The 27,457-nt window shown below is 55.5% G+C and overlaps 2 protein-coding genes across 4 annotated transcripts in view; one reads left to right on the top strand and one right to left on the bottom strand.

The window, feature by feature from the left end:
- TXNRD2 (thioredoxin reductase 2) overlaps positions 1-7,091 on the bottom strand; it is a 45,053-nt gene extending 37,962 nt beyond the window's left edge. The window contains exons 1-2 of the mRNA XM_045535166.1: positions 6,958-7,091; positions 3,089-3,154 (exon numbers count right to left, since the gene is read on the bottom strand). Coding sequence (XP_045391122.1) covers positions 3,089-3,154; positions 6,958-7,051 — 160 coding nt within the window. The 5' untranslated portion in view covers positions 7,052-7,091. The remainder of the gene's footprint in view (positions 1-3,088; positions 3,155-6,957) is intronic.
- Positions 7,092-7,365: 274 nt separating this feature from the next.
- On the top strand, positions 7,366-27,171 carry COMT (catechol-O-methyltransferase). 3 transcript variants are annotated; one of them, XM_045535178.1, is made up of 5 exons: positions 7,366-7,399; positions 22,818-23,103; positions 23,940-24,133; positions 24,482-24,613; positions 26,700-27,171. In XM_045535178.1, exons 2-5 carry the CDS (start codon positions 22,818-22,820, stop codon positions 26,898-26,900), a joined length of 813 nt encoding a protein of 270 aa, XP_045391134.1. In that variant the 5' UTR covers positions 7,366-7,399; the 3' UTR covers positions 26,901-27,171. The 3 variants fall into 3 exon arrangements, with proteins under 3 accessions (XP_045391134.1, XP_045391135.1, XP_045391133.1); XM_045535179.1 differs by lacking the exon at positions 7,366-7,399 and adding an exon at positions 15,105-15,342; XM_045535177.1 differs by lacking the exon at positions 7,366-7,399 and adding an exon at positions 20,587-21,448.
- The last annotated feature ends 286 nt before the right edge of the window (positions 27,172-27,457 follow it).

The raw sequence follows: 27,457 nt of genomic DNA, 5'->3' as shown, positions 1-27,457 counted from the left end.
CACAGACGCCAGAGTCATTAGAAAAGATCAGTAAAACAGGCATTTTAACTATCCTATATGTTCAAAGCCAGGGAGCAACACCGAAGATATAACAAAAGAACCAATTTGAATTCGCAGAGGTGAAAATTACAATATAGGAGATGAAAGACACAGGGAGCAGGATAAACAGCAGATTACATGTTGCAGAATTTTTTATCAGTGAATTTGAAAACACAGGAATAGACACTATCCAAAATGAAACACAGAAACAATAATACAATGTTATGGGAAGCTGAGGCAGGAGGACTGCTTGAGGTCAGGAGTTCAAGACCAGCCTGAGTAAGACTGAGACCCCTCTACAAAAAATAGAAAAAAAATTTTTTTTAATGGAAAGAGCAACAGTAAGCAGAGGGGCAGCATCAAACAGCCTCATATGTATGCAATTAAAGTCTCCAAAAGGGAGGGCAAGAGAGAGGGACAGAAAAATTATTTGAAGAAATAATGGTTGAAAAATTTCACAACTGGATGAATCTATTGAACTGAGAAGCTCAATGAGCTCTAGCCAAAAAAAAAAAAAAATTAAAAGGTGCACCATAATTAAAAACCATTGCTCTAAACCGATGAAAAGAGAAAATCCTAAAAGTAGCCACAGAAAAAAAGACACACTTCAGACAAACAGGATGAAGACGGCAGCAATGATACAAGTTAGAAATGATGCAAGTGAGAAAACAGAGGGACAAAGTTTTTAGCGTACTACGAGAAAAAACCTGTCTACCTTGAATTGTATATTCAGAGAAAACATATTTTTAAAATGGAGGCAAAATAAAGATGTTTCCAGACATACAAAAGCTGAGAAAATTCAGCCAGGTGCAGCGGCTCACACCTGTAATCCTAGCACTCTGGGAGGCTGAGGCATGAGGATTGTTTGAGCTCAGGAGTTTGAGACCAGCCTGAACAAGAGCAAGACCCATCTCTACCAAAAATGGAAAAATTAGCTGGCGTAGCAGCACGCACCAGTGGTCCCAGCTGCCTGGGAGGCTGAGGCAGGAGGATCGCCTGAGCCCACAAGTTTGAGGCTGCAGTGAGTTATGATGACGCCACTGCACTCTAGCCTGGGTGACAGAGCAAGACTTTGTCTCAAAAAAAAAGAAAAAGAAAGAAAAGAAAATATATGACCATGTAAAAACTTATACACAAATGTTCATGGCATTACTCATAGTAGCCAAAAAGTGGGATTGGACAACGCAATGTCCATCACCTAATAGACAAACTGTGGCATATCCATACTGTAGAGTATTATTCAGCCATGAAAAGGATCGAAGTGCTGATACATGCTGTGTCACGGATGCATGCTGAATACATCATGCTACATGGAAGAAACAATGACAAAAGACCATATATGATTCCATTTATGTGAAACGTCCAGAACAGGCAGATCCACAGAGACAGGAAGCAGATCAGTGGTTGCAGGGCCAGGGCAGAGAGAATAGGGCGTGACTGCCAGCGGGTACAGAGTATTTTGGGGGGTGATGAAAATGTTCTAATGGTGGCAGCTGCACACTTTGTGAATATACAAAAAACACTGAATAATGGACTTTAAATGAGTGAATTACAGTTGACGCTTTGAACAACACGGATTTGAACTGTACATGTCCACTTATATATGGATTTTTTTTTCCAATAAACACAGTCCCTCCTATCAGTCGGTTCCACATCTGCAACCAAAGTCAGATGGAAAACACAGCATTCATGGGATATAAAACCCGCATGGGTGAAGAGTTGACTTTTCCTGTCTGTGGGCCCCACGAGGCCCACTTGAGGACAGGAGTAGGGGTGGATTTTAGCATCCTGGTAACTGCAGGCAGCGCTGCAACCAATCCCCCTTGATGCCAAGGGACAACTGTCTGTGGTATGTGATGTTTATCCCAATAAAACCATTACAAAAAACAGGACACACTTTGGGATAAATGGGACAGAAGATGCGAAAGGCCTATATATTGAAAACTCCAAAATACTGCTGAAAGAAATGAAGATGTATCTAAGTAAGAGAAATCCCACATGACCCAGCAGGTCCACTTTCAGGCATGTACCCAAAAGAATTTAAAACATATGTGCACACGAAGACACACAGACAAATGCTGCTGGCAGCACCATTCACAACAGCCAGACGGTGGGAACCACCAACCCGAGTCCACCCGCAGGTGAGTGGACAAGAGCAACATGGCGCAGCCACGTGACGGGCTGCGCCCTCAGCAGCCAGCGAGAACGGGGCATCCACACGCAGCAACACAGCAGAGCCTCGGGTGACCGCGCCCAGCGAGAGCAGCCGGAAGAGTACGTGTCGTGTCACATGAGTCCACGGACACAGAACTCTAGAGAATGCAAACTAACCCACAGGGAGAGAAAGCAGATCGTTGGCTGCCTGGGACGTGCAGGGCGGGGTGCAAGAAGGGGTTACCAAGGTGTGAGGAAACTTTGGGGGTTGTTATGGGCCGAGCTGTGTTACCCCAAAATTCCTCCATGGAAGCCCTAAGCGCAGGGCCTCAGAATGTGACTCTGGATGTGGGCTCTCTGAAAAGGTGATCAAGGCAAAACAAGGCCATGAGTGTGGGCCCTGATCCAGTAGGACTGGTGTGCTTATAAGAGATGAGGACACAGACGGGCAGAGGGACAACTCTGTGAGGACACAGGGAGGAGACGGCCATCGATGAGCCCAGGACAGAGGCCTTTGAAGAATCGGCCCTGCCCATGCCTTGATCTGGGACTTCGGCCTCCAGGAGCAGCAGCATGGGGAGCTGAGGCTGCACAGGTGGGGCAGACCCTGGGAGGCCCGGTGGCTGTTACTGTGTGTACAGCGGGAGCCCTGGAGCCCAGGAAGGCAGCCCTGGTGAAGAGCACGCCATGGCTGCTGTGCACAGCCAACGGCAGATGGCTGGGTGCACCAGGGAACAGGGCACAGGGAGGGGCCGCTGGGGTGACCCCGGCAGGCCAGCTGCAGAGGTCGTGCATCCTGTTCGTGCACTTTCAGGACAAAGCCACCCTCTCCAGGGGGCCCCCAAAGTGTCAAGGCCCTGCCATGCTAAGGGGACACAGGACAGAGGATACGTACCTTCCTTGGCACAAGCCAGGCCACCGGATCCCCCACCAATTACCAGGAGATCATAGTCCCGCTGCCCTGTTGGGGGAAGGAAGGAGAGATGAGGAGGAGGAAAGTCAGCCTAGGGCTGGAGCACAGACTCACGGAGGCCCCAAGATTCCCAACCAGCGAGCAGCTCTGTTTGGTTAAATGTGATGCAGGATCTATTTTGTCACGATGGGAAAGCCCATCCTTTGAGGCACAGGGATGACAACATATCACCCAACGGAGCAGGAAGCAATGACTTCCCACATGTGATCTGTGCAAATCCAGGGGCCCGGCGATGCCATGATGAGGCTGGCCAACGCGTGTGCCAACGCCTCTGCAAACCACACCTCCCACACACACCCCGTGTCAATCGGTAGGACTCCCCGAACTCAAACTTCACCCAGTGTTCTAAGCCAGACACGGAGCTAAAAGATTCTCCTTGAGTCCCTGTCCCTTTCAGTTGTAAAGATCACCCTCTGTCACAAGTGAGCAGGAATAAAAGCGCAGCCCCGCCCCATGGAGCTGGCAGGTGTGCACAGCTGGGCGGGCGTCTTCCAGCGTGCCTGGCTGCACAGCGATCTGGGAGGGAAGCCACTGGGCTCAGGTTTAATTCCTGGGATTCTTTCCATGCTCACGGTGGTGTTGCCTTGGCCCTGCGCTGGGCCCACAGCACAGAGGGCCACTCTCAGCCCTTTCTGCCCTGCAGAAGGCACCTCTGTCTCCTCTGCCACCCACTGGCATGGAAGGCAGGCAAGAGACACCAACAACACGGAAGTGGGGGGGTTGCAGAGGAAGGGAGTGTGGGGAGGAGGGAACGGGAAGTGCTCTGACCCTGCGGCCGGAGGTCGGGACACCCACCACCAGGCCCCAGCTCACTCCCTGGGTGAAGGAAGAAATAACAGAAAACTGTCAGTCCACGGAGGGTGAGGGCAGGGTAGGGGCTGGTGACAAGGATCTGGGTATAAAACAAGTAGAAATGACTCCAGCCTCTTTGCAGACATAAGCCTGCCAGGATGAGAAGGAGCACCACCCTCTCGGGCGTCTAGAGCTGGTCACTGCTCTAGAGCTGGTCACTGCAAGGCCCAGAGGTCCCATGACAGAGTGGGTTCTGCCATCCAAGGCTGGGGCGTCTTCCCCAGCATCAGAGCCCGGCGTTGTCATGAGGAGGCCGTACCTGTCTCTGCAGCCAGCTCAATGCTTACAGTCCCACATCCCTCAGGGATCCCAGCTCCGCAGATGCCCCCAGACCAGGGTCTAGAACCTGCATTCCTAAATGGACACAAGAGCCAGGGCCTAGAGGCACCTAGCTGGCAGCTGAGAAAGCCCAGAAGCTGCCACCAGGAGCTCTGCTCAGGCACGCGGGTGCCTGCAGCCAGCCTGGCCCATGGCTGGACCCACCCGTACCTCCATCCAGCAGTGGCATTTGCGTGTGTGTCAAGCCAAGCCAAGGCACAACAGATTCTGAATTCAACTCAAGGACTTTGAAAAGGCCCAGACTGTTGTAAATTGCTCCGATGACTCTGATGTGAGCCCAGAGAGCCAAGGACACCTGCTGGTTGAGGAGAAGCTGTCCCTTGGCCCAGGAGAACACAGGCCTCTCTCCCCTCCTGCTGCCTGGTGGCCTGGAGGCTTTGCCCAGAAGAATGTCCCTACCTTCCATGGCAGGTCCCTGTCCTTCCTGTCACCAGAGCGGGGTCCCTGCTGGCTGTCCTGCTTGCAGCCCTGCTATCAGGCAGAGTGCAGGGCCAGGGCGGGCTCTGTGCAGTGAGGGCTTATCTGGGTGGCCTGCTTTGCCCTGTGCACGCCCAGGTGCCCTGTCCGTCTGATAAACACTGAACGGCCAGCGGAGCCATTTGTAAGTTAGGAAATCTCCCTTTAAGCACGTAGGAGGGTTTGGTTAGGCTGCTGGGGAGGAGGGACTCCAAAGGACATTGAAGGTGGGTGGGGCAGGTGCTGCTCCGTGGGGGGAAGGGCTGGGCGACTGGCATTACCTGGGGACCACCTGTGCACTCCGATGCCCTGGGGAACCCCATGGTGTTCCCCTCCTCTTCCCCCCACCCTCCACCCGCAGGGCCCGAGTGTTTCTGCCTTGCCTCTGCTTTCTCCTACGCTGTCCTGTACTTTTCTGCTCCTCTCTGAACCAGGTGCCTAGGACAGGGCCAGTAAGAGCAGGAGCCCTGCACACGTCGCAAGGCCTGAGTGAAGTTTCCTGCTCCAGGGAGGTAAGTGGAAGCTCCCCACAAAATGTGCACCCACAGGCAAGCTGGCCACCTTGGGGATCCTCCTGTGTGGCTGGTCTCCCTACCTAGAGCCCTTTCCTGGCAGCAGGTGTTAAGGGACAGGTGACACCAGCAGCATTTTTCTGGTTCCTGTTCAGGGGCTGCATCCACCACCCTCTAAGCCTCTGACAGGGCTGATGTCTTCCTGCTCTGAAAACAGAAACTTTGGGCCTGAAATGGAGGAGGTGGCTCAAAACTGGACTGTGAGAGCTGGGTACAGTAGCTCACACCTGTAGTGCCAGCTACTGGGGAGGCTGAGGCAGGGGGATCGCTTGAGCCCTGGAGTTCGAGGCAGCAGTGTGCTATGATCACACCTGTGAATAGCCACTGCACTCCAACCTGGGCAACATAGCAAGACCCTGTCTCTAAAAAAAAATTACTGCCCTCCAGAGTGCAACAGGGGTTGGCCACCTTCTCTAGGCCCTATCAGCTCCTCATCAAGCCAGCAAAGGGGCAGAATCCTCAGAGGACCTCCTGCCCAGCTGGAAACCAGTCACTCTACCCCAAGGCCACAGCTAACCAGCAGCCTGAAGGGGCAGCTCCTGTTTATGAATCTTTCACCGGCACCGCGTGCGGTTAGGCCTCCATTGGCACAGATGTATTTAATCCTCATGAATGTCCCTACCTGACATATACAGTAAGGAAGCTTTGAAACAGGGGTGTCCTCACCAGACTCCCAGGGGTTAGCAAAGCCATAGTAAGAGCAGCCCTAGGTCACCTCATGAGATGGTGACTGCCTGCCACCCAGGACCCCGCAGGGCCACCCTTGGCCCCGGAGCTCCCCAGGGTCCAGACAATAACAGCCCTGCCTGTTTACACACGCAGTTGGCCCTCCTCCTGAGTCCACCACTGGCCAAGGACATGCCACCTGTCCCCCCCGGGGCATCTCTGTGAAGCTGCCTGAGCCAGGCCCAGCTCACATCCTCCACACTCCCTGTGGGGAGAGTTGAGCTCTGTCCCGGGCATCCAGGGGGCAGGGTGTGGGGGCGATCCCCTGTGTGGCAGAGACCATGTTGTCATGCATGGACATGCCATGACACAGCAGATGGGGGCGTCTGTGGCCAGCTTTGGGGGAGCTGGTCCTGCAATGTATGGTGCAAACCCTCTGCGGGCGGGGTGGGGGGGGGTGGGTAGTCCCTGCTGCCCGCACTCAAAGTTGCCATTAGTGTCCTGATTTGGCCGGTGTCCCTTGGTAAGCTCCAGGAACAAATGCACAACCCTCCTCCCCCAGGGCACCCGCAGAGCCCGCCTCCAGTGGGTGCTCGGGGCAGCACCTTCATTCATCCCCCGCATGTGCGCGCCGGCTACGTGAGTCTCTTGAGGCTGGGGAGGAAGCGGGAGGTCTGGCCAGGGGCGCACCGTGGCCTCAGGAGGTGGCCGTCATGGTCGTTAGGGCTGAGTGGTGCCTGGGCTTGCGGGCGGTGCCCGCACAGCAGGATCTCAAGGCCACCGCCTCAGTTTCCCCAACTGGGAAGGGGCTCCCGGGGTTGGACGGGGCCCTGCCCAAAAGGCCGGTGCGCGGTCCCGGGACCCGCCGCGCGGACACCCCCGCGTGGACGCCCTCCCGGCCCCTACCTGCCGCGCCCCGCGCCGCGCCCCCTGCCCCGCCCGCCGCCGCCGCCAGCCGCCACCGGAAGCGCGCGCCGGGCCCGCGCAGCGCCGCCGCCATCGCCGCCTCGTCCGGGCCTCGCGGGCGCTGGGCTGTCCGCGGCGCTGCCTGCGCGGGGCCGGCGGGGCGGGGCCGGCGGGGCCGACGGGGCGGGGGCGGGATGGGCCGGCGGGGCGGGGCGGGACCGGCGGGGCGGGATGGGCCGGTGGGGCGGGACAGGCGGGGCCGACGGGGCGGGGCGGGATGGGCCGGTGGGGCGGGACAGGCGGGGCCGACGGGGCGGGGGCGGGATGGGCCGGCGGGGCGGGACCGGCGGAGCGGGATGGGCCGGTGGGGCGGGGCCGGCGGGGCGGGGCGGGACCGGCGGGGCTGGCGGCGCCGGCGGGGCGGGGCGCGGCCACGAGGGAGGTGAGTGCGCGCGGGGCGCGGGTCTCCGGCCCCGTTGGGGGTCTGGGCGGGCTGGGGAATTCGGGCCTCGGTGAAGGGACCCGGCCTGGGCGGGGGAACACTGGTGTGTGCGCGGGGCAGGGGTTCGCAGTGCTGGGAAGGGATCTGACTTTGGTCGGGCGTCTCCGGGCCGTCTGGGGGTGGGGAATTCGGACCCTTGTGAGGGCATCTAACCTTGGGTAGGGGTCTCTGGACAGGGGCAGGGTCCCCAGATTCGTCATAGCGAGGAGGGGTTGAGGAACTGTGCCTGGGTGGGGGGCTCCAGACATAGGTGGGAGATTCGGCCTCAAGTCTCCGGTGGGGGTCCACAGGGGAGGATCAGCCAGTCCCTGGGGTAGGGCGTGACCCACCTTGGAGGGTCCCAAGGCTGGAGTCAGACCCTCGGAGCTGGGGGCGGGGAATAGGAGAGGCTCTGGGTGGTCTCTCCAGCAGGTTTCCCTCTTGCAGGCCTTGGGGCCTCTGCAGGGTGCCTAGGGGTGCCCTTGGGCCTTTTCCGGGCAAGAGAATAGCACTCCCCACCCCAGCCTGTGCTGTCTGCACCCCGCCTGCCTCCTGCCACAGGGGAATGCCAGAAGGGGAAGTTAGCCCTGCAACAGACCAGCTTTTCATGTTTTTCCAGCCAGGGATTTTTGTGTCCTGTTGCTTTTCATTGTTTGCTGTGACACCCCCCCGCCCCCGCAAGCCTGAGGGATCCTGAGGGCTGCCCTGAGAACTGGCTGCCTCCTCCGAGAGGGCCTCTGAGGGGCCTTGCAGGGCCCAGGGAGGAGCCACTTTAAAGAGAAATAAATACAGCCTTAATGGGGCAAAAACTTTTTAACCTAGTCACTCCTGACAGGAGGGGAGAGCTGAGCTCGGTTCCAGTTTGTCTAGAGGTGACTGGTGGCAACTGGCAATGTCAAGGGGGCGTTGAGGGGTAGGAGCAGGAACTGGGGGCTCAGTGGAGTGGGGCAGGGGTGCTCGAGTAGTGGAACATTACAAAAGCAGGAAGGAGGGTGGGTCTGTGTGAAGAAGCCCTGCTGGCCACCGGCTTACTGAAGTCAGCTGCTGCCCTGCTGTGAGCCTGGGAGACAGGTGTCTTCAGGGGTTCCCTGGGACAGACCCAAGGTTCTTTTGGCAGCCTTGAGTTTTCTCTGCAGGTTCAGAGGGCTGTGGCCTTGAGCTGTTAGAAATGATGCTACGGTTTGTTCAAGGCCCAGTTGAGAAGAGTGTTCAGAGGAGCGCAGCTGGAGTTCGGTCAGGGGAGAATCTTTGCCAGTCCTCGTCTTGTTCAAGGAAAGAAGAGACATTCTTTTCCTCTGAACAGTATCCATCCGTTTCTGTGCAGCGTCTTTTATTGGTTCAGGCCCAGCTGAACCATCTGCCGAGCCTTGGTTGTGGAGGATGTTTGCTGGGCAACTCATGTGATCGGGCGTTTAACCAGGGGCATTCCGGTGGGAACAAAAAGAAAAACAAAGATTAATGGTTGGCACAGACAGTAGACCCAGTGTTTCAAGTCTAGCGGGCAGCCAGTTGAGGTTTCTAGACATTGGGCTCTCTGGGTCTCTGTTCAGTGGAATGAGGTCAGCAGTGGGATCCGATGGATTTCCCAGCTTGTACTCTGAACGTTGGTGATGGCAGCACAGACATCAGTGTCACGGCCACGGCTGGTTCCCGGAACAGAGCCTGGAACACACAAGGGCTCCAGAGGACTTTTTGGAGTGGGCCTTGGAGCAGCGCTCCAGCCCATAGGTGATTTGTTGTGGTGATGAGTTCTTCAAAGTTTATGTCACATTGTCTGGCTCCTGCCTGCAGGCTTTTTCAGGTGGTGGGGGGAGGGGGGGAGGGAGGACAGCTACAGGACAGTCTGGGTCCCAGTAAGGATCTGGGAATCAGGTTTGCATTCTCGTGATGCGAAGTCAGCAGAGAGGGAGAAAAATGAGAAGCATCAATGTGGAGTCTTGTGGCCAGATATGGGAGGAAGGCAGGGGGACTGGGCATTTGGCAGGGCTGGCAGGCTGTGTAGGAGGCGGGGCCCAGTCCAGTTTTACGGGTAGACCACAAAACCTCAAAGACAATGAAGGAGACTAAATTCTGATAACCCACAAGGGTGTGTTATATTACTCCACTGAAAGATAACATTTCTCACTATAACCACCCTGATTTTTGATTGCAGATAAAGTAAGATTATTCTTGTTTACAAAATAATTCTGATCTCGTTAAATTTGGCTTGTTGATGTATCTAAGTGCAGCAAAAAGTGTAATTGACCTTTTAAGTTTGCTTCACTGGGACTTTTTTTTTTTTTTTGAGACATTTTCAGACATAGTCTCGCTCTGTCACCTGGGCTAGAGTGCCATGGCATCCGCCTGGCTCACAGCAACCTCAAATTCCTGGGCTCAAGTGATCCTCCTGCCTCAGCCTCCTGAGTAGGTGGGACTATAGGCACACACCACGACGCCCAGCTAATTTTTTCTATTTTTAGTAGGGACGGAGTCTCACTCTTGCTCAGGCTGGTCTCAAACTCCTGAGCTCAAAGGATCCTCCCACCTGTGCCTCCCAGAGTGCTAGGATTACAGGCGTGAGCCATCGCGCCCGGCCACCGGAACTTTTAATAAGGGATCTCAGATGGGACTTTTAGAAGCCTCTTGAGGCTGGGAAGCCAAGCGGAGAACTTGCTATCAGACTTCACCTGCAATACCTATAGATTTGGGTGAATTCTCTTCTTGATATCTCCAAAATATTCTAAGGTTCCTGGGCCTGCCAGGAAGTGACTTTCCTTACATACTAGACTGGGAACCCTGTAAGTCAGGCACCAGGCTAGATTTTTCAAGAGGACTTTGTTGAGCATTGGACTAATAATAGGAAAAAGATAATAAAGAGTAAGAAAAAAATTAATGTAAAATTTAAAATTATTTTTAAAAAGGGCTTTGTAAGCATTGGTTCCATAAGGTCAGCCTTAAAGCTGTCTGGGCATATCTGAGTCCAAGTAAGGGTCTGGGCAGTCAGCTTTCCATCATTTCCAAATAGGACATTCCAGTCAAAGCCCTGGTAATGTAACCAATGTTCTAGTTGTGTCCTGTTACAAGGAGAACAGATTCTTACTGAAGTTATGCAGATAACTATATTGCCATGAAAATAAGAATACTCAATAATACTTTCTGATTTTTGGAGGGACCAGGCAGGAAGGAAAAGATAAATGTTTCAATTTTATTTACAAAACTATAATTTTAGATTAAGAGAAAAGAGAGTTTTATTTTTGTATACAGAAAATAGAACATTAAAGAGCCAATGATATTCTGAATAAAAGCCATACAAATTTATAAGCATCTTTTTTCAGTTTACTCAGTGGTATGTACTTAACTCTTGTTCAGCTTATTTTAGGTCAGCGGTTCCATGAACCTGTGAGTTTCTGAACTAGCACTCTGGGCGTCCTGGTGTGGTCTCACGCTGCGCAGTGCCCCCAGAAGCCGGTATCCCAGTGTGCCTGACATAGGCCTTCCCGTGGGTCTCTGGGACATTCCCTTTCTGTTGAAGATGAAGCACTTTGGCCTGTAGCTGGTGGCAAGAGCTTTCAGGAAAGCATCAGAGTAAAAGAACTGTCTGTGAGAACAAAAGACTTAAAATGAGCTGCTCATGATGGCTCACACCTGTAATCCCAGCACTCTAGGAAGCTGAGGCGGGAGGATCACTTGAGCTCAGGAGTTCGAGACTAGCTTGAGCAAGAGTGAGGCCCCATCTTTACTAAAAATAGAAAAAATTAGCCAGGTGTGGTGGCGCATGCCTGTAGTCCCAGCTACTCAGGAGGCTGAGGCAGGAGGATCTCTTGAGCCCAGGAGTTTGAGGCTGCTGTGAGCTAGGCTGACGCCACAGCACTCTAGCCAGGGTGACAGACTAAGACTGTGTCTCAGAAAAAAAAAAAAAAAAGACTTAAAATTGAGTGATTAAAGATCTGATGAGAGGTCATTACACAATAATACAACTGACAGGGAATTTTGGTTGTTTTTTGGAGGTAGCATTTTAAATGATAACTGGAATTGTGACTGATAACCTTAGAGGAGGTGCTATCGTGGACGGCAAGGGTGTTGACCAATTTCTAGGAACTGTATACAGTTTCTAAATTCCTTAGGTTGACTTTCCAAACAAATCTAACTTAGGGTGCAGCAGCACCTTTCCTGAAAGTCGCCACATCACACACACCTCATTGGTTTAATGTCTCTCTTTTACAAGGTTAGGGTTGGGGTTGGGTTTAGGACAAATCCTTTGAGATCTTCCAGAGACCTCAAAGTCAGTCTGAGGTCAAGAAGATGTCATTTAGGATTTAATGTGGGAAGGCAAAGTTGTCAAACATGTCAAAAGCTTTGAACATTTAATGATCCCCCTAAATGGGATTGTAAGTCGCTGTGAAACAATATTTAGTTATCTAGTTAAATAAAAGATCATAAAAGTAAATCTAGGAAGTAACATGACTTCAGAAAACCTTGGCTCTTCCAACATTGAGAAGATGCGGGGAATCGGGGACACAGGAAATGAATTTGCTGCGAGGCCCAGGGGGTCATTTTGCTAAGGTACGAATCGAAAGGTGAAGAAAACACTTTTACCATCCCATATTGAAAGCAGACCAGGCCGAGTGTGGTGGCTTCTTCAAACCTGATTTGTGAGCTGGTTGTGGGCATCTGTCACCCTGGCTACACTGGAGGCTGAGGTGAGAGGATCACTGAGCCCAGGAGTTCAAGTCCAGCTTGGGCAATATAGTGAGATCGTGTCTCTTAAAAAATTAAATCAACAAATAAGAGCAGACCAATAATCAAAAAAACTTTGTTGTTTTAAGAGAGAGAAAAAAACCTCTAGTTTCCTATCAGTACATGATTGATATTAAAACTCATAGTTAAAAACTTTATAAATCTGTTTAAATCCCAGCAGCTTTGACCTCACTACGTAAAATTCCTTTTCTGCAAAACTTTTTGGAGTTTTATGTAATAAGGTTAAAGCTGCTAGGATGAAATGGATTTATAAAGTTTTTAATTTTCTGCAAACCTTGTACAACTTTCTGTATCCATTCAAGTTTTGTCTTATATGTTCCCTCTTCTTTTTCTTTAGGACAAAATTACTGTTTTTTTAACTAAAACACATTCTATATTCTTTGCATACTTTTCATGTAAAAATACATCCTAGAGAGCCTTGCGACGTTGGCGCACACTCTCACCTCTCCCTTGACACGGTGGGCGCCGGAGGATTGGGGCGGCAATTTGCCATTTCCTTTTTTAATTAAAATTATATTTCTTGCCTATTGTTGGAAAAAAAAATTCATCCTATTTACCTCCCATATTTTGTATACAAAATCGTTTCCCTTCACTCTTACTGTTTCTAGGAATTTTATTTTCATATATTATAATTTTTAACCATTAGCAACCTATATTTCACAGAGAAAACGAGGAAGTAGACAAGCAATTGCAAATTGTGATATACCAGTTAATTAGCAGATTTTTTGAATATGCCATCTTATCATCCTTAGAGGTATATGCTTTTGATAGTACCAATTTTTTTAATGTAGTGAGAAGAACATGTTTATTGACAGACCCAAATATCGTTAGCCAATGTGTACCAAATAAAAATAAGAAGCCAAAAGTATATACACTTAGAATGTTTCACTATTCTCTTATTTAGAAATTATTTCAATATTCAATAAATATCTATTACTTCACTTCACTTAGCATAGCTCTAAGGTTGCAAGTTACCAAAAAGATGTCGGAAACTTTTTTAGGCAGACATATTATAAAACACAATGCACAAAACACAACTCAGTAGTTTGGATGAGAGCTGGTTCTCACTTTTTTTGCTCGATTTTGTATTTTTGTCCGAACTGTGTTTCTGGCAGGTTGGGCCAGTGCAGGGGTCCCTGTGAGGGTGAGGTGAGGGTGAAGGTGTTCCGCCGGTCTTTGTGGAGGAGACCTTTGCGAGTTGTTTTGCCCTGATACATAACCTTACGGAGACTGTGGACCAAACATCTGTTTCCCATTAGCTCAGGTTGTTGCTTTTGTGGGTCCCTGAGATGCTGAGAGCCCCCATGGGCAGGAGGCCCAAAGTTCCCGTTGCTGCGGGGGGTTGAGGTGCTGCAGTGGGAAGGCAGAGGCCGGGCAGGGCCTGAAGGGGGGCATCTCGGGGCATCAGGGGACCTGAGGGGAAGATGGTTGGTGGTGAGGGGGTGGGAGAGGACTTGGGGAGCCAGTTTGGGGAGATCTTATGTTTCCCAAAGAAACCACTGAAATTCCAAATTATCCTTGGTTAAGTCATGCCAACCAGGAAAGAAGCAGGCAGCGTTTGTTTTGTGCCTGTTGTTTCCAGTAGTTTTATTTGCCCATATTGCTTGGAAGTAGTGGCAGAGCGTATAGCTAGATGAGTCCAGGAAGAAGTTCCCATGGGAAGAGCAGGATCAAACAGAACTTCACAAGGGGAGCTGAAGTGAATCCCTCCGCAAAACAAGGAGCCAGAAAGAAGCAGTTGCAGCCCAGAAGGTACTTTTCAAAAGAAGCCTGGGGCAGGGCGCAGTGGCTCACGCCTGTAATCCCACTGACTCCGGAGGCCGAGGCACGAGGATCACTTGAGGCCAGAGTTGGAGACCAGCCTGGGCAACATAGTGAGACCTTTTCTCTGAGAAAAAAAATGAAAAAAATTAGCTAGGCATAGTGATGCACACCTGTAATCCCAGGTACTCGGGAGGCCGTGTGGGGAGGATCTCCTGAGGCTGCTGTGAGCTATGATGACGCCACTGCACTCCAGCCTGCATGCCAGAGCAAGATCCCGTCTCTAAAAATATTGGAAAAAACAAACAAACAAAAAAAGGCAGCAGCCCAGGACCGTAACCCAGCTTCAGAGCACATCCTCAGAATCTTAGGATGCAAAAGGTCCTTACTGTGCTACGTCAGGGGTTCATCCAGAGCTTTGGACCAGCAGTTGGACTCACCACGGGCCACCCCATGAAAGCAGAGATGGGCTGGGTCTCTGTGTGTGCCTCGAGGTCTGGCTGTTGCATCTAAGGGTCTGAGGGTGGTTCCGACCCAGATCTGAGTCCTGGCGTTGGATCAAAGAGAAACAGCCGGACGTTAGTTAAAGTGGTAAAGACGGAAACTACTTGGTAGCTACTGACAGTAGCAGAAAGAGCTGAGCTGCCCTTGGATTTGTGCAGAGGTGCAGAGAGGATGAGGAGGCCCTTGAGTAGAGCCAGGGAAGTGGAAAGTTACAAAAGCAGGAAGGGGTTGGGGTCCGTGTGAAGCCCGTCTGGGTGGGCCACCGGGGCTTATCCAATTCGGGCTCCTGGGCCCTGTCCACAGGTGCTGGCTGGAACAGACTGGAAGTTTTCCCTGCAGCCTTGAGTTTGCCCAAGGGGCTATGAGCATCCTAGGGATGTGGCCTTGAGCTGATAGAAACTATGTTAGTGTTCGTTTGAGTCTTGGTAGGCCAAGGTGAGGGCTAGGAGGAGCCCAGCTGGAGTTCGGTTGGAGAGATGTCAGGACTCAGCCTGGCAGAGGGAGAGTGGAGGCATGGCTGCCCAGGCTTTGAGGAGTGGGATGAGGAGGTCAGATTGGGCCCTCATGCGGGGAGAGCTGGAGGCGTGCCCAGGCTGGGGCTGGCACAGCTGCTGGGCTTTGTCCACAGTGCCCAGAGCTGCCGGCGACTCCCAGTTCCCAGGCAGACCAGGCTCTTGGCTCGGTCTGGTGGGGCTGGCCCGGGGGCAGAGGGCTGACCTGGGCACCCCCCACGGAGGCAGGGCCAGGGGCTTTCCGTCCTCTCCACTCGGATCCGGCCAGCCTACACCCTGGCCCGAGGCCTGCCCTCTGCTGGGAGCTGAGACAGCGGCCCTGCTCCCGGCGCTTGAGCCCACGGACCTGAAGGGGGTCCTCTCTGAAGAGGTGCGGAGGCAGGATCGCATGTGAGTGGGGGAATGCCCGCAAAGGATCACGGGGGATGTGACACTCTGGTGGCGGTGTGGCCTGCAGAGGGAGGGGAGGGGACCACAGGCAGGGCTGGCCTGGGGGTGCCCGGGGCTGTGGGTCTGCAGGTGCCCCGCAGGCTCCTGCCTTCGCATCTGCCCCTGGTGTGGCTGCGATGACAGTCGCCATGGTCAACCCGCAGCACCTGGCAAGCTGCAGGTGCGCAGCCTGTGCGAGAACTTCCCCGGGCCTGGGGCTGGGCCCTCTGCAGGACGCCAGGCTGTGCCAGCCCCGGCCCCTACGCTCCCTGAGGCTGGGGACACAGGCCCTTTGACCCTCCTGGCTCAGTCCCCCCGCGCCAGCCCCTCTCTCCGGGCAGGACGGAGTAGCTTCCTCGGGGAGGCTGGCTCCAGCCCTTCCCTCCACCGCCGTCTGAGGCCTCCTGAGCACACGGGGTGGCCTTGGCCTTTCTCTGCGGGCCCTGGTGGCCATGTACATGGGTGCCGTCTTATGGATTTTCAAAAATGAGCCTAGAAACTAGGTCATATAGGTAGTTTATATTTTTAAAGGATTTTTAAGTGTCTCATCCCACTGATGTTACTTGCAGTATATTTATGGAAAACGTTTCCGTCTTTTAAAGGAAGATGAGTGTCATTTGGCGTGAGGCACCAAGGACATCCTGTGCTTTTTGTGCACATGTGTGTGCAGGCATGTGGCAGGCGTGTGTGAGCTTGTGCAGATGCTACATGGACACTGTCATGCCTCACTCTCCACCATGCAGGAGAGGTGGAGCCATTACCCTGTTTTACAGAAGAGGGGACAGGACGCCCTGAGCCCCACCCAGGACCCATGGTCCTGCCCTGCCCCTTCGGGCTGCCCCCAGCCCCCCTGTCTCAGCCCCGGGCGTCTCCCGCAGTGCTCGTGTGAGCTGGACGGCCCCTGGCACTTTGGAGCTGGAGGAGACCTGCTGGCAACAGCCCATGGTGGGGTGGGTGGCAGCTCCGCGTGGCCGCTAGCCCTGTCCCTCCACATCTGCGTGACCAGGAAAAGGCCTTCGTGGTGAGCATCTGCCCTCTGCCCACAGCAGCTGTGGGACTGTCTTCCTGGGCCCCGCTAGGGATAACTGCAATCCTCTGGGATGTCCTGAAAGAGGAGTGGCTGCATTCCCACCTCTCAGGGCCACCAGGGCTGCTGGGCATCCGGCAGACTGCATGGGTCCCCATGTGCAGGTGTCGGGGCAGGCCGTGGTGAGGTTTGGCCGTCAGGCCAGATGTGCCAAGCATATGTGCCACAAAGGATCACAGAATTGTTGGCTGGGGATCGGTGGCCCTGGGGTCTGGCCCACCCTGGCTGGGGTCTCAGCCCACTGCCAAGCGTCTTGATTGCCACGTCAGGTCTGGGGGAGGATGAATGACGGTGGGAGGTGGAGGTCACGGGTTTCGGGGTCGGTCTTGTGGGGGGCACATTTAAGAACAGACTTATAATGAGGAAGGTTTGGGGGGCAGTTGGCTGTTGTCACTGTTGGGGAAAGGCAGCCTGCGCTCGGCCAGGTCTGTGTGCCCGTCGGGGCAGAGAAGGACGTGGTGCCCCCCCAGCTGTGGGTGGCCACACCGCAGTGTTGCGAGGGAGAGCTCAGGGTGGGCAGATTTCTGCTGGGACAAGCAGGCTCCCTGCCCTGCCTCGGAGAGGGAGGTGGCCGTCCTCTGAGGGCAGCAAGCAGACCCTGCCGTCGGGCTGAGCTGGGCGGGCAGAGAGCAGGCGGCAGCTCCGGCAGCTGTGGTTGGCAGAGAGAGGCTGTCCCTAGTGCACAGGTCTCCCCGGGAGATGGCACGTCCCTTTTCCCTTTTTGGAACAGGGAGGGCCAGGAGCAGGGTTTGCCTGTTGTTTTTTTTTTTTTTAGTTTGTTTTTCACTATGTTTTTCTAATCATGGTAATCTAAGTGTACAATTCAGTGGCATTAAGTACATCCACAATGTTGTGTACTGTTACCACCATTTCCAGAACATTTTTCATGCCAGACAGAAACTCTGTACCCCTTAAGCAATAATTCCTGCTCCGCCAGCCCCAGTAACCTCCACTCTACTTTCTTTCGGTAGGGATTTGCCTATTCTAGGCATTTCGTGTAAGTGGAATCACACAGTATTTGTCTGTTTGCATCTGGCTTATTCTACTTAGCATAATGTCTTTATTGTTCGTCCACGTAGTAGCGTGAATCAGTACTTCATTCATTTCAATAACTGATAATATTCCATTGCGTGGATATGCAACATCGTGTTGATCCGCTCAGATGTGGACGGGTGCTTGGGCTGTTGTAAATGGTGCTGCTCTGCATCGTGGCGTCCGAGCATCCGAGTCTGTTTCCAGTTCGAGGTGTGCACGTAGGAGTGGCACTGCTGGGTTATATGGCCATTCTATGTTCAACTTTCTGAGGAGCCACTAAACTGTTTTCTGTGGCGTTCATACCGGCAATGCAAGAGGGCTCCGATTTCATCACATCCTCACCAACACTTATTCTCCTTAAAAAAAAAAAAAGCAGCTGGGCGCAGCAGCACGCCTGTGAACCCAGCCGCCCGGGAGGCTGAGGCAGGAGGCTCTCTTGACACCTGAAGTTTGAGACTAGCCTTCTTGATCCCCAAAAAATGCCGTTCTGCTGGCTGTGAAGTGGCAACCTGTGGTTTTCATTCGCATTTCCCTAGTGACTAATGACGGTGAGCATCTTTTCACGTGGTTTTTAGCCATTTGTATATCTTCCTTGGAGAAATGTCTCTTCAAGTCCCATTTTTAAATTGGGTTGTCTTTTTGTGGTTCAATGGTAGGAGTTCTTTATATATTCTGGGTATTAAACTCTCGCCAGATAAATGACTTGCAGATATTGTCTCCCTTTCTGTGGGCTGAGGTCTGCTCTCTTGCTAGTGCCCTCTGATGCACAAAAGGTTTTAATTTTAATGAAGTGTAATTTATTTTTCTTTTGTCGCCTGTGCTTTTGGCGTCACATGTAAGAATTCATTGCCTAATGCACGGTCACGCAGACTTACTCCTTTGTTTTCTTCTGGGTTCTGTAGTTTTGGTTCTTAAAGTCAGGTCTTTGATCCAATTGGAATTAAGTTTTTAGTATATGCTGTGGGTCCCATTTCCTTCTTTGCTTGTTGAAAACCATTTGGCCACAGACAGGAGAGTTTACTTCTGGGCTCTCAATTGGTCTGTATGTCTATCCTATGCCAGCACTTCCCTGTTTTAAGTACTATAGCTTTGTTGTGACTTTTTTTTTTTTTAATGAGATATTTATTTTATTTTTTTGAGATGGTGTCTCACTATGTTGCTCAGCCTGGCCTCGCACTCCTGGCCTAAAGTGATCCTCCTGCCTTAGCGCCCTGAGTAGTTGAGACTACAGGTGCACATGACTTTTAAGATGGAGTTTTGTATTTCTGCAAAAAATGCTCTTGAGATTTTTTTTTTTTTTTTTTTTTGAGACAGAGTCTCGCTCTGTTGCCTGGGCTAGAGTGTGTACGTGGCACCATGCCCAGCTAATTTTTTCTATTTTTAGTGGAGACAGGGTCTCACTCTTGCTCAGGCTGGTCTCGAACTCCTGACCTCAAGCTATCCTTCTGCCTCTGCCTCCCAGAGTGCTGCAATTACAGGCGTGAGCCACCGCGCCCGGCCCCTGGAGATTTTTGGTAAGGATTGCATGAAGTCTGTGGTTGTGCTGGGTGGTGTGGACACCCACTTGCGTCTCCCCGTGAACTGGGGGTGCACCCGAGAGCCCCCGTAATGGCCCAGCCTCCCGAGCAGGCTTCCCAGCATTGGCACCCCAGGGGGGAAGAGGCAGGGTGGGCACCCAGGCTTCCCCTCTTCACCGGTCCAGAAACCACATTTGAAAGGTGTGCTTGGCAAGCCATTTAAAAACTTTCCGTGACGTTTCAAACACAGAAGCAGAGAGGGTCCCGCTGAGTCCTCTGCGGAGCTGGTTCTTTTTGCATCTGTGTAAGGTATGAGGGGCCCTCTGCCCCCCAGGTCGCGGACCCAGAACAGGGCAGTGGGACCAGGGGGTCCTGCGATAGTGAGCTGGCATGCCCGGCCTGGGGGCCCAGGACCCCAAGCAAGAGGAGCAGCTCTGAACAGCGTCCTCTGCAGCTTTCTCTAGTGGGGCCCTCCCGTCACTCACTGCTCCTGCTTTTGTTCTGTAAAACTCAGGGTGATGGCCACGGGCTGGGCATGGTCTGGCCTCCGCTACCCAGCTACCCAAAGGGTCCACCCCTTACCCGTGGCCTCCCCTGCTGGGCAGAGCAGAGGAGGCTGTTCTGAAGCATTGGGACCCTACTGTCGGGGAGGCCCCATGGGGGGAGGCTGGCGGGGGGCTATTAGCCAGGAAGAGGCCTTCAGGAGGCAGTGTGGGCAGTGGCCAGCACGCAGCTGGTGGCCCGGGGAGGCCAGTTCTTCTGCTCCAGGCCGTGGTCCCTCTTACTCACAGGAGAATCCCAGGACTCTCCTGTTGGGGTCGCAAGAGGACCACGGGGAGGTTGAGGTGACAGTGGAGCCCCTTCCCGCAGGCAGGGCATGGGGGCGGGGCATGTCGGATCAGCCCTTTGACCTTGAGGCCTCCTGAGCCCCCAGCCCAGGAGGGTCTGGGAGAGGGTGCAGCGGGAGCTGGTAGGGGGCCCGCACAGGGAGTGGGAGTGGCCGTCCCCCTGATTGATTTATTGACAGGAAAAGGGCTTCAGCCACCCCTGCCCTCTGCTCCCTCACACTGGCCCTGCCTGCAAATTTACGAGAGATTAGAGATTTAAAAGCCAGATTCTTACACAATTCAAGCATTACAGGGCTTCAGCTCTAGTTCAGAACTGCAGGTCTACCGAGCAATTTGTATTTAGGCAGAATATCCTTTTTTATCTTGGGTATTTATTTCTAACATTTACTAGAGTTTTTTTTTTTTTTTTTTTTGAGAGAGAGTCTCACTCTGTTGCCTGGGCTAGAGTGAGTGCCGTGGCGTCAGCCTAGCTCACAGCAACCTCAGACTCCTGGGCTTAAGCGATCCTCCTGCCTCAGCCTCCCGAGTAGCTGGGACTACAGGCACGCACCACCATGCCTGGCTAATTTTTTTTTCTATATACATTTTAGTGGGCCAGATCATCTCTTTCTATTTTTAGTGGAGACGGGGTCTCACTCTTGCTCAGGCTGGTCTCGAACTCCTGACCTTGAGTGATCCACCCGCCTCGGCCTCTCAGAGTGCTAGGATTACAGGCGTGAGCCACCGCGCCCGGCCTTTTACTAGAGGTTTTTTTGAAGTACAGAGAATAAACACATGGCCCACTAGCTCACCACAGAAATACTACTCTAGTAGTCATGAGCACATGAGCACAGGTAACAGGTAAATGCTCACAAACAAGGCAACGCACGTGTGTCGCCACGAAATGCCAACTGGGAAGAAAGGAGCGAAGTGGAGACTTCTGGCCACATGAGGCCTGCGTGGGCTGCGCTGTTTCCTGTCACCTTTTGTCCCCCAGAGGGACACCCTGTCCTGTCGACCGCACCGTCTCCCTGGATTTTCCCCTCACGGGTCATGGCATGTCCTGCCCCGGGGGCTGTGGTGGCCCACCTGCCGCTCCGCAGGCCCCGAGCTCAGTGCCCGCGAGGTGTGGGCAGATGGCGGGCTTCACCCCCGCGGGGCAGGCAGGGGGCACCTCACGCAGCTGCCGCTCCTGCTCGGGGCTCCCGGCCCTTTGGCCTTTTCCTGCAAGCACCTTGGCCCATGTTTGTCTTGGATTGTTTTTTTCTTATCGATTTGTACGTGTTCTTTGCAAACTAGCTGTTGGTCTTACATGTCATTTCCAAGTTCATGAATGGCTCTCCGGGGCAATACAGCTTGGGCAAAATGGTTCCTTTCTCCTTCATTTCCCAAGGTTCAGCGTGGACAAGGACCAGGGAGACTGTCCCCAGAGTCCCTGGCTGGGGGACACTCTGTGAGGCCTTCTGCTGTCCCTTCTGAGGCCAGGAAGGTGAAGCACCCCCCTGGCCCTCCAGGGAAGGCCGGGCAAGGCTGGCCTCTGGGGAAGGGCTCAGATACCTGGACCTTGGCCTCCTCCAGCAGTTTCTGTTGATTATTGAAAGGTAAAATTGAAGTCCAAACAAATTATATCTGGTAATATATTATTACCTATTACCAGACATAATTTGTGTATATAATATATATATGTTATGCTTTGCCGCTGAGCACGGGAAGCAGGGCCCAGACCCTTCCTGCAGCCTGGAGGCCGGGAGGCGGCCAGCCGCTGAGGGAAGCCAGTGGGCAGAGCAGGGGCAGGGCGGGTTCAGGCCCGGCGTGAGCGCACAGGCCTGCTGGCCACGCATCCTGTGTGAATAGGCCTTGGCTGAGGCCCCCGAGGGGTCTGGGTGTCCACATGGCCCTCCGGGGCCTCAGCTTTCCCATTGCTCTTCTGTCTGTCCCCTGGGTCCCTGAGGTGTCCTCCGGGAGTCACCCTGCTGGGCCCAGACCTGCCTCCCCGGCCAGACGTGCCTTTCTGAAGGGGCGCGTCTAGCCGAGAGCAGGGTCTGCGTGCCGCCAGGGCTCCAGGAAGACCTGAGTGCCCACAGCGCCCCGGCAGAAGGTTCCCAAGTTCCTCTTTTTTGCGTCCTTTTCTGTTTTAGGGTCTCTGACTCGAAATCATGGGTTTCTGCCCTGAACCTTGTGAACCTGGCTCCATGCTGGCTGGGTCCCCGGGTCCCAGGCTGCCTCCCAGAGGGTTGCTTGCCAGGAGAATTTCAAACGGGGTTTCACGTGGGGCCACTGCCATGATTCCATCATGCCGCGAGGAACAGATTTGCATGTCTTGTCACAGTATGGTGGGTGGCAGGGCTGGTCTGTCTCAGCCTGTGACAGTCCCTGAGGGGTTCAGTGAGTGAGTCTGTCCTGGGGCGCCTGGCCTGGGAACCGCCTGTGTCCTCACCTGGAACGTCAATGGAAGGGCCACATGCATCTCTCGGGCCGTCTGGAGCATGAGTGTGCAGTGTGGGCTCCCTGCATGGGGCCGGGGGGCTGCACGGGGCAGGGGGCTTCCCTACACCGTGCATTCTCTCCCGGGGCCAGCCCTCACCACCCCCAGCTCCAGGCCATGGGGCTTTCCCCACCTGTGTGTCCTCTAAGCTGGCTGGGAGGGGACGGCCCTGGGCCCCAGCCACCTCTGTATTGTGTATGACTTAAGAGGGTCCCTGGGCTGAAGCTGACCCCCCACCCCCTCCCTGTCTGGGAAGGCGCCTAGGGCCAGGTCAGCCTCCACACAGGACTCCACCCGCATGCCAGAGGGGTCGTGAGTCTGGCTTCCTGGTGCTGACACAGTTAGGCAATTGAGGCACATGGCTGGCTTCTCTGCACCTTGGCCCTCTGTCAACACAAGGGGGCAGTGGCAGCACTCCCAACCTGCGTGGCAGGAAGGGCACAGAGCGCTGAAGCCCCACCCCTCCTGCCCTCCCTGCCCGGCAGATGCTGGAGGCCCCGCCCCTGCTGCTGGTAGCTGCCTCGCTGGGCCTGGCGCTGCTGGCATTGCTGCTGCTGCTGCTGCGGAGACACTGGGGCTTGTGTGTCATCTTCTGGTACGAGTTGGTCCTGCAGCCCTTCTGCGACCTGCTCATGGGTGACACCAAGGAGCAGCGCATCCTGCGCCATGTGCTGCAGCACGCGGAGTCTGGAAACCCGAAGAGCGTGTTGGAGGCCATCGACGCCTACTGCTCGCAGAAGGAGTGGGCCATGAACGTGGGCGACAAGAAAGGTGGGGGCCCTGGCCAGCAGGCGTGGGCCCAGGGATGGGGACCCCACGCCACGCAGCACAGCCTCACGGGGAGGCTACCACTCCACTTCTGGGCAGTTGGGAACCTGGGACATGGCCCGGCCGCAGCTGCTCCAGAGCCTGAGCTGCAGGCCTGGCCTCTGGCCTCCTTCCCCCGGGGAACGGTCATGCAGAGACCTGGACACAAACTGCCGGACTCTGCACCCAGACTGTTGTCCCAGTGGAGTGGAAGGGGCATGGATAAAATGTGGTTTGTCAGGACAGCGCCAGCGAGGAAGGCCACCGTCCTGTGTCTTGGGCGGGAGTCAGAGTGCTGCCTGCTTCCCGGGGGAGACCTGCCCCCACACTCACAGGTTGTGAAGGTGGTGGGGCTCCCCTTGAACTTGAACTCTGCCCCGGCCCACCGTGGACCTGTCTAGACCTGTCAGACAGGTTCTTCTGGGCTGGGACGCCAGCCTGGGGCATGGGCCCAAATGGGGCAGGGGCTTCCAAGAGACTGCAGCTCTGGGTTGGGACACGTTGGGATCAGCCAGGGAGGGTGGGAAAGAGAGAGGGACCAGCATGTGCAAAGGCTCAGAGGCCTCAGGGAGCCTGGGAGCTGAGGGTGTGTGCCGTTGGGGCCAGGTGCTTGGGTTTGGCTGCTGGCAGTGGAAGTAAACGGCCCCCTAGAAGCAGGTAGGGGGAGGGAGGGGAGGGCCCGAGGCCAGGTGTTTGGGAGGGGCTGTTGCTCAGCTGGGAGAGGTGGGGGCCCAGGACTGCGGGCCTGGTTCCCTTCCCCTCCCTCGACCTGCACTCACATCCCCCGCCCCGCCCCACAGGCCAGATCGTGGACGCGGTGGTGCGGGAGTGCCGGCCCTCCGTGCTGCTAGAGCTGGGGGCCTACTGCGGCTACTCGGCTGTGCTCATGGCCCGCTGCCTGTCCCCGGGCGCCAGGCTGATCACCATCGAGCTCAACCCCGACTACGCCGCCATCACCCAGCAGATGGTGGAGTTCGCCGGCCTACAGGACAAGGTGCGGCGCGCCTCACCCAGGGTGGCAGATGTGGACAGTGAGGCTCAAAGAGGCCTGGTGGGCAGGCGGGAGGGCCCGCTTCACACCCAGGCTTGGGTCAAGGCCACGTTTCCTGGGTGCCGTCTGTACTCCTCAGTGCTGCCGGGCCTGGGGCCGAGGAAAGAACCCCAGCAGCTGGGCAAAGGAGGTCTCAGGCCCATTCTACAGAGCAGGGACTCCTGAGGCTACCCCAGAGGGACAGGACCAGAGGGGGCCTGTCCCCCCAGAACCCCAAACTGTCGGGTGCCTGCTTAAGTGGGTGTCCAGGCAGGTCCCCTGGGCCCAGGCGCTGACAGAACACTGTTGCAGGTGACCATTGCGGTCGGGGCATCCCAGGACATCATCCCCCAGCTAAAGAAGAAGTATGACGTGGACACGCTGGACATGGTCTTCCTTGACCACTGGAAGGACCGATACCTGCCAGACACGCTGCTCCTGGAGGTGAGGCCGGGCCTTGTGCTGGCTGCTGCCACGGGCCCGATGGTCAGCCTCAGCCTGTCACGGGAGCCGGGCGCCCCTGCTGAGCTCTGCCAGGGGTGGCCCTGGGGGGCCACCTGGGGCACAGACCTCACCCTGGAGGTGGTGCCACCTGAGGTTAGGGAGCACAGAGGGTCGAGGAGGCCCTGTGGGAGGTGGGAAAGGGTGGGGGGGCCGGGCCAGGTGGCCTGTTGGGAACAGGGGTGCCAGCCAGCCTGTGCCCAGGCAAGGTGCTGCTGGGTGGTGGGCAGTGGGGAGGGGGCAGGTGCCGTGGACCAGAACGCCTGTGTGGAAGGGGCCCAGGGCCCAGGAGCTGGGACAGGGCCGTGGGGGCCACTCTGCCGTGGGGCCCCTGGTGGTGCCGGCGCAGGGAGAGCCGCATCTCCTTGCTGCGCAGCCCACGCCCTCCCCCCCCCCCCCCCCCGAAGCCCCAGCGCCTGTGAGTGAAGCCAGGCACCGAGTGGAGTGTCCTTGCTTCCTGGGGCTGGGGCTTGGCGCACTGTGCAGCCTCTCTAGCAGGCTGGCTTGTCCCTGCCTGGTGGTCGAGAAGGGGACCCTGGGCAGCTCCTCGGCCCTCCCAAGGCTCGGGAAACTGCCCCCACGGCCTCCCCGCCCGGGCCGGCATGGGCTGTCCCTGCACTGGCCGCCTGCTGCTTGTGCCCCACAGCCCTCCCAGGAGCTGGACATTCCTATGTGCGGCGCGACTGTGAGCACGGGTTGGGCAGCTGCGCCAGGATGGGTGGGACCAGCGCCCACAGGGGCCTGGTGGTGTCAAAGGCCACAGGACCTTCTGGGAACAGGGAGGCTGGGCACCGAGACCTTTGAGCAGCTGAGGGCGAAGTTAAACCTGTCTTCCAGAAAGACCCCGTCGACTTATGGACAGGGAGGGCCGGGGACCCACTGGGAGGCACTGAGCCCTGGGAGTGGACAGGGCGGGAGTCCAGAGCCCAGAGGATGGACCCGAGGACTTGTGTCACCAGGGTAGTGGCAGGGGTCTTGTCCGGGATTCCCGGAGCATCTGGGAGCGCAGGCCTCGGCCCAGACCGGAAAGGAGCCCCCTTCTCAGGCCAGCCAGCCCCCTCCTCCCGGGCCAGTCTGTTCTAGGTCTTTACAGCAAACATTACTAGGACATTCTTTTTCGTTTTTTATTTTCTAAGAGAAAACACATGATGCCTAGTGGTACTTCCTGTTCAAATTCTGGACCTTGGGGCTGTCCCCTTCTCTCATTGGCCATGCAGCTGTGCTGTCACAACTGGCCTAAGGGGCCCTCAGCTTCCTCCAGCCTGCCACGCCCAGGTCACCTGGAGACCCCTCCCACCTGGAATCTTTTGCTTTTTTCTGATTGTATAAAAAAACCTCCACACTTCCAAGGTCAAATCTCCAAGACTGGGTGACTGGGCTGCCCCTCCCCCAAAGGCACACACTTCCTCTCAAGGTTTCTTCATTCTGTGTGACAAGAGCAGCTCTTCCAGCCTAGACAGACACGCCTGCTACAGGTCTCTCCCGACAGGAGACTCTGGGGGCCCTGCCTGCGGCTGCACGGCCCGGAACCGGCCGGGTCCTCCCAGAGCCCGGCACTGGCGGAGACAGGACTCTGTAAACTCAGGGGGGTTGGGGGCACCCCAGGGCCAACCCTGGCCCCCAAGGGGAGGCTCGTTGGTGGGAGGTCAGCCCTGCCCGGCCCTGTAGGCCCAGCTCATCTCCAGGGACCTCTCCACAGCCCCTGCCCTGGGCACTGGGCCCTGTGTGCCCGGCTCTGGGTGGCCGCTGGCCCTGCCATCTCCTCCACTCGCCCAGCCAGCACCTGTTGTGTGCCACGTGCTGTTCCAGGGGCTGGGACAGACCCAGGAGTGCAGGGGGCGTGACAGGTCCCTGTTCTCACGGAGCTCTTTCCTGCAGGGGTCTTGCTGCACAGAAAATGGAGGGTCTCAGGAGACCCAGACCCCGGGGGCCAAGCACAGGCCCCGTGTGGGGCCGCAGCCTGGTGAGGAGCCGTCCACTTCGGCGTGGGCACGCCGACCCTCAGCCCCTGTCTGTCTGTCCCCTGCAGGAATGTGGCCTGTTACGGAAAGGGACGGTGCTGCTGGCTGACAACGTGATCTGCCCGGGCGCGCCAGACTTCCTGGCACACGTTCGCGGGAGCGGCCGCTTCGAGTGCACACACTACTCCTCGTACCTGGAGTACATAAGGACCGTGGACGGGCTGGAGAAGGCCGTCTACATGGGCCCCGGCGGCCCAGCGCAGCCCTGACTGCCCCCCGCTCCGGCCCCCTCGACAGGCCTGCCTCCCACAGGCGTGCTGCTGTGCGCCTGCTAATGCACCACGCAGTCCCGGGCTCTGTCCCCAAACGCGGAGCACGCTCAGGCCCGAGGCCTGGGCCCGCCCACAGTTCCAGGCAGTGCTTTTTTAAGGCTCAATCATGACCTCTTTACTAAAATCTGCTAGATGTAACCGTCTTACCTGCAATATCATGCTTTAAAATACAAAATAAAAATTAAAGATCTAAATGTTTAACAAGAAATCGACTCACTATCCTTCTTCTAAGTGCCATGCTGCTCCCTGGTTCCTCTGCTGCTCCCAGCTTTGGCACCAAATGCTCCAAAGCAACCCCCCCCCCCCCCCCCCCCCGTCTTTTTATTCAGACAGAGTCTCACTCTGTCACCCGGGCTAGAGTGCCGTGGCGTCATCAGAGCTCACTACAGGCTCCAACTCCTGGGCTCAAGTGATCCTCCTGCCTCAGCCTCCCAAGAAGCTGGGACTACAGGCATGCGCCACCATGCCGGGCTGATTTTTTCTATTTTTAGTAG

The sequence above is a fragment of the Lemur catta genome, chromosome 21, assembly GCF_020740605.2.
Source record: "Lemur catta isolate mLemCat1 chromosome 21, mLemCat1.pri, whole genome shotgun sequence".
Taxonomy (NCBI): domain Eukaryota; kingdom Metazoa; phylum Chordata; class Mammalia; order Primates; family Lemuridae; genus Lemur; species Lemur catta.
The sequence above is the reverse complement of the archived record's forward strand: the minus strand, read 5'-3'. Positions and strand labels throughout refer to the sequence as shown.

Bases quoted from the DNA above. Each gene is read 5' to 3' on its own strand.
- COMT (XM_045535178.1), top strand. From the start codon at position 22,818: ATGCTGGAGGCCCCGCCCCTGCTGCTGGTAGCTGCCTCGCTGGGCCTG. The intron at 23,104-23,939 runs GTGGGGGCCCTG...CCCGCCCCACAG, and splicing joins GAACGTGGGCGACAAGAAAG to GCCAGATCGTGGACGCGGTG. The intron at 24,134-24,481 runs GTGCGGCGCGCC...ACACTGTTGCAG, and splicing joins TCGCCGGCCTACAGGACAAG to GTGACCATTGCGGTCGGGGC.